General features: G+C 39.8%; 1 protein-coding gene across 1 annotated transcript; it reads left to right on the top strand.

Annotated features, from left to right (window-relative positions):
• Positions 1 to 3,229: 3,229 nt before the first annotated feature.
• LOC130744563 (glutathione S-transferase T3-like) lies at positions 3,230 to 4,081 on the top strand. Its single transcript, XM_057596737.1, has one exon. It carries the CDS (start codon positions 3,230 to 3,232, stop codon positions 4,079 to 4,081), a length of 852 nt encoding a protein of 283 aa, XP_057452720.1.
• The last annotated feature ends 6,562 nt before the right edge of the window (positions 4,082 to 10,643 follow it).

Here is a 10,643-nt window from a genome sequence, read left to right on the forward strand (position 1 = left end):
AATTCATCAAACCTTCAGGTCCGCCGCCGACCGTTCACCGGCGACGGGTGGTTCGGGTTCGGTTTCGTCGGACGGCGGTTTTGACGGTCGGTTAGCATTTTACCGTGAGATATAGCACCAGAAAAAAAAAATTGCAGAGGAAGGGGAAGAGAAGGAAAAGATGCAATTTTTTCACTAATATTTCATATTGCAATACAAAAATTGAACAATAATTTAAACGAGAACCAGATCCAAGAAGAAAAATAAAAACTTTAATCATCTAACAACACTAAAAAAACTGAAGAGATGAGCAAAGTAAGAAAAAAGGACAGAGAGCCAAAAAATAAATAGGAACACCGCAACTTCGATCTTTCAGAGAAGCACAAAAATCGTTGATGATGCGAGTTGAAGCCATGAGAGGAGGGGCTTTCAGATCTCGACAAGAGAGAAGAAGTGGTGGTGGTAGCGACGGCTCGTCGGATCCATTTCGATGAGGGGAAAAGAGAAGTCATCGTGGTGGCTGTGGCTCATGGGAAGAGAGGAATGGTGGTCGGGGATGATTGGCCTTGTGAGAAATGGTGGCGGCGGCTGGGTGGTGGCGGAAGTGAGAGAGGAAGATGGAGTGGTGGCGGCTGCTGTGAGAGTGAGGAATATCAGAGTGATTTAGGGTTTGTAAGTTGAGGGAGGTTGTGTTATTAGGCTTAGGTTTTGGGCTGTTTTTGTTGGGCTGGACAGGGATGGGCTACGAATGTTTTTTTTTTTATAATTTAGACCTGGTTCGGTCGGTTAGCAGCCCAAACCAAAACCGATCGAAAAAAACCACCTAAAACCGAAAATCCTCACCGGTTGAACCCATGGACGAACCGAACCGGCCCAATGGAGCAAAAAGGCCTTCGGGCCGGTCGGTTTGGGCCGGTTCTAATTTGTTTGGAACCAGTGGAGTCTGGTTCACCGAAAATGGAAAATAAAAAGATATGTTTGGCTAGGACCCGTATCTGGTGGCGGGTCAGGCACACGGATCTCCTTTGGATCTGGGCTGGTGAGCACAGGAAAGAGGAACAACAACGTCAAAGAGGGAGCGACGGGAAGGAGGAAGGCCAGGCGGCATCGGTGGAGCGCTGGCATGCCGGTGAGGAGATAGGGAGGCTCACGCGGAGTCGATGGTTCGGGTCTGGTGGGATGCGCGAGTATGTGGAAGGAAGAAAGCTTCACGCAGGTTGCACGGATATGGCCCTGCAGTTGTTGGAAGCACGACTTCGAAGAAAGAGGAGGGCGACCGGTTGTGCAGCGGCGTTAGGGGAGGTGGGTACGGCGGTGCACGAAGGATGTGGCGGCGCTGACCTTGGGTGGACGAAGAAGACTTGGATCTGTGGCTGAACGGGTCTAAGGCTATCGTGGGAGGGGGTGCGCGGTTGGAGGTGTATAGCGGCGCAGAGGTGCGCGCCTGGGCTCGTTTCCGGCGGCGGTGGCAGCGAAGAGATGCGCGGTGGCCGAAGCTCTGGTGCGGCCGCCGAAAAAGGGATAGTAAGAGGGGAAGAAGAAGGTAAGGGAGAGAGGAAGAAGGTAAGGGAGAGAGAACCGAGAGAAGGAAAAAGGAGAAGAAGGTGAGAGGAAGAAGGCGGCGACTTAATCATGACGAGGATCGCACCGAAGAGCGGTGGCGGGGGAGTTCTAAGTGTAGAGGGCGGCGGTTGTGTGTTGAAGGAAGAGAAAAAATAAAAATAAAGGTTAGATTAGAGGATCGGAACTAGCTCGTGATACTTGAAAGAATTGTATTCTGTGATTATTATTGATACTAGACAACATATTTATACAATTGAGAGTTGACTGAACAATAAAATCTAAATAAATCTAAACTTGATTACATGTGTAATTACATTTTGTCCTTGAGATACCTTGGAGGTTCATTTTCTGGCTTTAGAAAATTTTGGGAATTACGTGCACTTAAAGACAAATAGTATGAAATGAAAGGACTAATTATTGTGTGTGCCATAAAAAGCTACAAAAACAATTTGAGATTGCGAATCAAACCAGAAAGTACTCGTGTTGCATGTAAAATGCCCACTTGTCAACCACAAACCCACCAAGGCACCAAAAATTTGATGCCAACTACTCCAGAAAAGTTTGTTCATGTGATTCACGTAAATGTCACTCTAAGAGCAACTCCAACGGGAGTTGCTTAGCATGGTTGCTTAGATTAAGGAACGTTTCTTATTTTTCTGCTCCATTGGAGCTTGCTGAGGTGGCGTTGCTTATAGCTCAAAGCTAAGCAACGTTGCTTAAATAAGCAACGCTCCTTAGCTTGCTGCAGGTAGTAAAATAGAGTTTTTTCTCTTTCCATTCATCAACAGAAAATCGTTAAAAGGGGAGGGAAGAAGAACCGATCAATGGAAGCAGAAGCAACAAACAGAGATAAAATACACAGATCAATTAACAAGCAGAGAGATTTTTTTTAATTAGCAGAGATGAACACAGATTAAACAACTAAAATACACATTTTTGAAACAAATCAAAAAAAATTACACAAAAATGGCTGGAGTCTTGCATTCGCTCTGAATCTTTGAGCCTTTGAGAATCTGATCTCCGATCTGGAACCTTGCATGTTCTCTGAACCTTGCATGTCCTCCGATCTCCGATCTATAACACTGAGAGAACGCGATGGGCTTCGATTGAGAGTGAGAGAGACCGAGAGAGCAGCATGGGCTTCGACTGAGAGTGAGAGAGAACGAGAGGGTTTCAGCAACATGGCAAAATGGGTGATCTGGGCTTCGATTGATCGGTTGGGAGCAAGAAAGAAAGCGGGTTTTGAGGGTTTCAGAGAGGCGGAGGCTTCGAGAGAGTGGGTGGAGACGGCGGTTGTGGTCTGAGAAGGGGCGGTTGTGAGTGGTCGAGAGAGCGAGAGAGTGAGAGAGAGGAAGAGGGTTTCAGAGGGTGAGGGTTCGAGAGACTTTGAGTGTTTCAGAGGATTCCAGAGACTTTGAGGGTTTCAAATGAATGAGTGTGTGAAGCAGAAGGAAGCTTCGAGAACCTAAAAAAGATAATCAGCTGTCGTTTTGGCCTTTTGGGTGAGATAGAGCTGGTGTCGTTTTGGGCATTAATGTTACCGTTGGGCCCAATATCAGGAGAAAAAAATCCACAAACCACAATTTCACTTGCATTTTTTTTACTTGGTATAAATAAGATATTTGTACCAGTTTTTTTTACTTGCATTTTTTCACTTTCACACAATTTCATTCTTCCCACATACTCCATGGATCCTTCTTTTCAAGCTTACTTTGAGTTCTTGAAAAATCAATCTTCTACTACTCTTGAAAATTCTTCAAATCCACAAACCTCAAAGTATCAACCACCTTCAAACCAAGTCTCACAACAACCACCTTCAAACCAAGTCTCACAACAACCACCTTCATACCAAGTCTCACAACAACCATCTTCATACCAAGTCTCACAACAACCACCTTCATACCAAGTCTCACAACAACCACCTTCAAACCAAGTCTCACAACAACCACCTCCACAATATGTAGTGTATCAACAACAACCATTCATTTACCAACCACATGCTGGAGATGGTTCCCAAAATCCAACTCATTTTGTGCATCCATCACCACCACCACCAAACTCCTATAGCCCTCAAATTAGTAGCAGTAGTGAAAAAGTACCTGAAACACAATTTGAAGGTATGGTTGATGAGCTTGATGAGACTACTTTCCCTGCTAAAGGAGATGGCCAGAAAACCAAAAAACAACGTTTGAAATGGTGCGAAAATGACGATATAATTCTTCTCCAGACATGGCTCAACATTTCAAAGGATTCGGTAACAGGAACTGATCAAAAGGCTGAAACCTTTTGGCGGAGGATTGAACATCAATACAACAAGTACCGCAAAGTAGGTTCTCCTGAGAGGCAATGGTCTCAACTGAAGTCTCGCTTTCATACATTGAGTAAAGCGGTCTCAACTTTTGTCGGTTGCTACAAGAAAGTTACCAACCCTCCGAAGAGCGGCTACTCTGAGAGAGATATCATGGCTGATGCATGTTCATTGTATAATGCAATGGAAAAGACTAAAACATTCAATTTTGAGCATGCATGCGGGTGTTGAAAGATGAACCCAAGTGGAAAGGAGAAGCAATGCCAATCTATTCTCAGCAGTCACAACATTCTACTGATGGGGTGCACACATCAATCGATGGTTCAGAACATGAGGTGGTACAAATATTTTCCCGTCCACCAGGTCAGAAAGATATGAAGGCAAAGGCAAAGGCTAAGGCAAAAGCAAAGGCTACAACAACTTCCAACGATGAACAAAAGATGGCAGAGGCGGAATCTCTTGTCAAGGAAAAAGGGGAAAGGATGGCAAGACTTGAGCGTTTAAAGAAGAATGACCAGCTGAAGATGTTAAATGATATCCTTCTCCAAGACACATCTAACATGAATGAGGAACAATTAGCAGATTTTAAGAACATATGTGTGTACACTAGGCGCCAATTAGAGGACTTGTTTAAGGAATAATTGTTATATTTATATTTCTTATTTTGTTTTAGTTAATATTATAATGTAATGTTTCTAATTCTTATTGAATTTTAGTTAATATTATAATTATAATATAATGTTTTAGTTTTTATTCTAACGGTCCTCATGCTGGTGATAGTGTAATGTGTTTTTTGTTTTGTAATTTTCCAAAGAAAAAAGAAAGAAGGTTTTGAAAGTCCAGAATTCTTATTGTATTTTAATGTTTTAGTTTTTATTCTCACGAAAGAATGTTTTAGTTTTTATTCTAATTGAAAGTCCAGAATTCTTATTGTGTTTTTTGTTTTGTAATTTTCCAAAGAAAAAAGAAAGAAAGAAGTGAATGAGCAATCGGTTTAATTGTGAATTTAATCATTCTACCTTTTTCATCATAATCCTATACACATGCATATATAATTGCTGGCACCAGTTAACTTGCACGCAGGAACCAATACTGATGGGAATGGAGCTATTGATTTTCATTAAATAGCATTTGTTGGCCAACAAGAAAAATAAAAGTAGTAGTTGGTAGTTATTGATTTTTCTTGACCGCAGCAACCAATGTTGATAGGAATGGAGCTATTGATTTTCATTAAAGAGCATTTGTTGGCCAACAAGAAAAATAAAAGTAGTAGTTGATAGTTATTGATTTTTCTTGACTGCAGCAACCAATGTTGAAGTGAATGGAGCTATTGATTTTCATTAAAGAGCATTTTTTGGCCAACAAGAAAAATAAAAGTAGTAGTTGGTAGTTATTGATTTTTCTTGACTGCAGCAACCAATGTTGAAGTGAATGGAGCTATTGATTTTTCTTAACTTGCACGCAGGAACCAATGTGGAGGGAAATAAATGAGTGTGTAGGGGAAGTAGGAAAACAAGTCAAAAACTAAGAAATAGCCTTTAAATTTACATGTCTTTGGCAACATCACATTTAATGTGAAGCAAGAAAGGTAGCAGGAATGACAACATCATCATAATGTGAACCAAAGACTTCACATGCCCATAACATCACATTATAAATTCCATCATCCATAAACACTTTTGCATCCTCCTTCAACCCAACAACATTTTCTCTCAATTATACACATTCATATTTCTCTCTCAAAATCCTTCATTAGAACCAATCCCTTTACACATATATTTTCTCACCCTATTGATGGATCCGAAAGATATACTCGACTTTGATGCCTTTTATGAAGAAATGGTAGAGGATTATATGAATGATACAAGTGCAGAAGATTACTTGAGGATGGTGCAAGAGAGCCAACAACAATTTGATGACACCGTTAGGCGAAGAAGAAAGGTGATAGAGCGATCCCGTGAAGAAAGGATGTTGAGCGCGCATTTGGAGTACTCCAATCTCGATTTACAATTATTCGTGGCCCATCACGCTTTTGGCATGTGAATACCATGAAACAAATAATGTATGCATGCATTATATTGCATAACATGATTGTTGAAGATGAACGTGAGGGGTATAATGGTAATTTTGTTTACGACCAAGTAGACAATGACATCATAACCGCTGAAGTATCTAATGGTCTTATCCCTTCATTTGCAACATTCTTAGAAAGAAGAGGTCATATGAGTCAAAGGGAAATCCATCGCCAACTTCAAGCAGACTTGGTGGAACATATTTGGGAGCTCTCCGAAAGTAGGAATAATGAAATTTAATCTTTGAGAGAGTTTTCATTATTTTTTATTTTGCAATGAATTGTATCTTATTTCGAACTTAATTATATAATATAATGTAATGCATTTTGTTTGAATTTTTTTTTAAATACCATGTCCAATTTTAAATATATTTATATTGTTATAAATATTAATTAATATTTAAATTTAAGTCATGCTTAGTTGGAAATAAAAAATATAAACATATGAGGTACAGTGGGGTCCAACTAAAAGTAAAATAAGCAACCATGCACTCGAGTGAATTATGCATGGGTTGCTTATGAGTTGCTTAAATCCCATGTGGCAGTCTGGGCCCACCAGAATAGCATTTAAGCAACCCAATAAGCAACCATGCATTGGAGATACTCTAACTGATTTCTGTATATTTAAAGATGAAATATATGACATGGAAATGGTCCCAAATTTAAAGCAAAGCTAAAAAGAAAGCTAAAATGATGATTTGTTTTACCATCACAAATAAAGGAGGCTACCATGCATGTCTAATCTCATCTTGACCAAAAATCTTTAATCAACACCCAAGTTGAGGACTTTTCCCCATAACTCATCATTGCACTGCGACATAATTTGTCTGCAACAATTTTGGTAAAGTTTTTTTTTCCAATTTAATTTGTCAAAGGTGAGCTCTTCCAAGCCACTCCGGATTTTTGAGGCAGCGATGCCACCCGTATGTGGCTCTATAGGAAACCGACCTGTGTAACTTCGTGCCTTGTCAGCGTTTGACCAAGGAAAGTATTCAGTTCTCTGACTTTAGTCCCTGAACTTTACATAATTTATAAAATTGTATTTACGTAATTTACCGAAAATGAAAATAAAAAACGAAAACAAATAAAATAAGAATAATTTGAAAACCTAAAACCGAAATCCCAAGAAATTTTATGAAACCCTAAAACCCAAATCTAACCCCAATTCAAATTCAAAAATCACAATTCCATTTAAGAACCCTAATCGGCATCACACTCTGTAACAACGGTGGAAACTCATCTCTATCGTCAATCGCCGGCGCCGGCCATAACCTTTCCGCTGTTGCCCGAAGATCGAATTGAAAGCATTCGTGTACTCCTCCCTCTATCTGCACAGAACACGATTCAGCCATACACGCTCACCACGAAGGCCACCCTTTTGCAGCACCAAGGTATTCTCTGGTTGTTTTCACTCGCTTATTTAAGTGTCTGATTGGAATTAACTGACTTGTTGTGAGGTACATTGTTCATGCATGATCATAAGTCATAACTAGCTTCTGGGCATTCAAATTCCATTTTTATGTTGATCTGCTACTCCAACTCATGTCCAGTGTGGTTCCATACTGTCGTATTTTTTCTTAAAAGACTGCCTTTTGGCTAAGATCCAGTGTAGTATTAGTTGTTATTAGTTTAGTACTTTGATATTACAGCTTATGATGAAAACTTATGAAAGAAAACATAGGTCAACTTTATATGCATTTGTTGACAACCTTTTGTTTGATCTATTACTTGCTACGAAGTTGCTTATACTTAAACTGGCACCAATTTTGTGCTTGTGATAACGTTCTGAAGGGACCCTCTTGAATCAACACAGAGATCTCACCCCTCCCTGGAATTAATACTTTCTCATTTGTTGATTAGGCAATGGAGAGTTCTTCATCTTCTTCCTGTACAAGAAGGTTATCATCATCGCTTGGGGGGGAGAACTTCCTACTGTGCTTTTGTGGAGTTCAAGCCACTATCAAACATTCTAATACTGAAAAGAACCCTAGGAGGAAGTTTTGGGGTTGTGGAAGATATGGCTTACCTCCCATAATACCCTGCAATATTTTTGTGTGGTGTGATGAAATTAATCCAGGTTTGTATAGGATTTTCAATGGATTAGTAAAGATGAACAGAGACATGAAGGAAGAGGTGGAAGACCAAAAGGGGAAAATTTTATGCTTGGAGAAAGAGTTGGAGACAACTAATGAAACATTGGAAACAACAGTGCTGGAAGTTGCTTCTCTTGAGAAGAAATTTAAAATAACAATTAATTGTGCAGTTTTTATTATTATTGCTCTAATGTTGTTGCATTTTGTTGTGCCCAGTGTGACTTAGTTAGTTTATATGTGTTCTTTCGACCCAAACGACTGTAGTTACTATGAAGCTGATTCTCTAACACGTCTGTATTTTGTACAATGAATGAATTCTAGTGTTCATCATGTTAATTGATTGATTAAAATTGTCATCACAACATTACAACAAAGATGTCGGATACACTGTTACTTTGCACCCTACATTTGGTGGAAAACAGATCTTAAATGGTTTGAGTCCAGAATTTTAATCTAAAAAAATGTTAGTATGTTATTTTTTGTCAAGCCAATTTTAAACTTAATAAGAAGTCTTTGCTGCATGCTTATGCTGAAAACCCGAATTTTGATCAAACTTGTATGTGGTTTGCCTCAAGCTAATGTTAACACTTAACATAATGGGAAAGAACAAAATTAGAAGCTAATAAACGTAGTTTAAATAGAATCTTAAAGGTACAATTGGAAATTCAGATCAATAAGATACTGGAACATTGTATCTTCCTTAGAGTTGCCCTCTACAAGCTATTTCTGTACAAGGTGACCGAAAGATGTTAGTGAGGAATCAGGTATTGAAACACGGTGAAACAACCTTCCATTGTTATTTGATGGAGTTAAAACACGGTGAAACAACCTGATTTGATCATAGTGGAGCTTGGTTACTAGCATAGACACATGAGTGGTGAGTTGGTTGTAGCTCAACAAGGAAGAAGGGTGCGAGAATGGTTGTAGGGTGGTGGTATGCGGTGGTGGAAACTACATAGAGTGTTGAGTTGAGGAGAGCGTGTAGTAGGGGTGGTGATGACAAGTGAGAAGAGTGTGAAGAAGGAGTGGTGTTGATAGTTGAGGAGGGTATGAAGAAGGTGTGGGGGTGTGAAGTGGGGTAAGAAGGACAAGGTGGAATTCAAGGAACTAGCAGACCTACAGGGGCTGATAAATAATTTATGCTACACCTAAGCAAGGTGCACTTGATAAGGGACCCAAGATTCGTAGCATCCTGGTCCGTTTCTTTCTCACGACCAAGGCTCGTCTTGTTCTGGTCCAGGTCGTTAAAATGAACCTCTGAGACAACGTTCTCCGAGCTGCAGCAAGCTCCCTTTTATATTCAGCATCGATTTACTGCTGGTCCTCTTGTTCCTCATGACCAAGCCTCGTCCAATTCTGGTGAAGTGCACAGAATAAACACAGTGTGTGTTTGGTTTCAAATCTGGAGAGGCCAAACGTGGATCCAGAAATCCAAAAGCAACTTGCTTCTGTAAACGTGGATCGGGGCCAAACGTGGATCCTGAATGGGTTTTCCAAACACACTCACAAACGGCCTCCAAAGAGCATTTTCTACTGGAACAAGGTCCCATTCTATTTAGCTTCTTTGCGAATGCAGACTGATGAAGGATGGTTAGGGAATTGTGGATCTGAGTAGCCAAATCCTGAATGAGCAAATAAAACATTGGAGAGGAAAAACATCAAAACTGAGAGAAATGTGAAAGGGGATTTGTGTGACAAGAAGGAGAAATGAAACCCTATTTTATCGAACCTGCACTCGCATAGAAATTAACGGACCAACATTGCAATTGCATCGGAGTTAATGGTCAAAGTTTAGGACTTGGGTTTTTTTGGCAAAGAACAGTTTTGGGCCCGTTCCCAATGCTTAAGCACCGTCTGGAGATGGCATCACATTAACCAAGTGAGAAAAAGAGAATTCAGAGCAACGAAAATTGTGTACAAGTCTTTATTGTTGTTTTTTTTTTATGCATCGAAAAATGTATTTACAGTTGATGAAATAACAACACTATAAATAAATAAAATAAATAATTTATTATGACTAATATATCTGTTTAGTAAAATAAATAAAATTGGGCTTGAGACTTGTTTGTGTCCTTCTTTTTATCAAGTTACTTTCAACCAAACAATATAATAAAACAAAGGCTTAATCCTCAAATTAGTCTCTATCTTTGTCTCGTCATCTGAACTAGGTCCCTCACCGGAAAATTTTTAGTAAAAGGTCCTCTTATATGTAAAACGTCTGGAGCAAGACCTCGCCGGAGCCCGGAGCTCCGGCGAATGATGAAATGGCATGCTGAGTGGATTAATGATGCTTATGTGGAATTTAAATTATTTTACACTTGGATAATTAAAATTAAATTAAAATTATTGATTTAAAAAAATCCAAAATTCAAAAACTAATCCAGAATCTAATTCAACCCTAAATCCAAAACACGTTCTTCCATCTATGCTTTCTTCATCCTTCTGCCTTCTTCATCTATCTCCTTCACGAAACCCTTATGGCTTCTTCATCTTTCTCCTTCACCAAAATCCGCACAATCGCCTAAGATGGGGAAGAAATAGAGCGAGGAAAACCCAGATTGGGAGGAAAAGTGCGAGAGAAAGGGAGAGAGATTGACGTTCTGGTTGCAGGTCGGGGTTGGGGTTCTGG

The sequence above is a fragment of the Lotus japonicus genome, chromosome 3, assembly GCF_012489685.1.
Source record: "Lotus japonicus ecotype B-129 chromosome 3, LjGifu_v1.2".
Lineage (NCBI taxonomy): Eukaryota > Viridiplantae > Streptophyta > Magnoliopsida > Fabales > Fabaceae > Lotus > Lotus japonicus.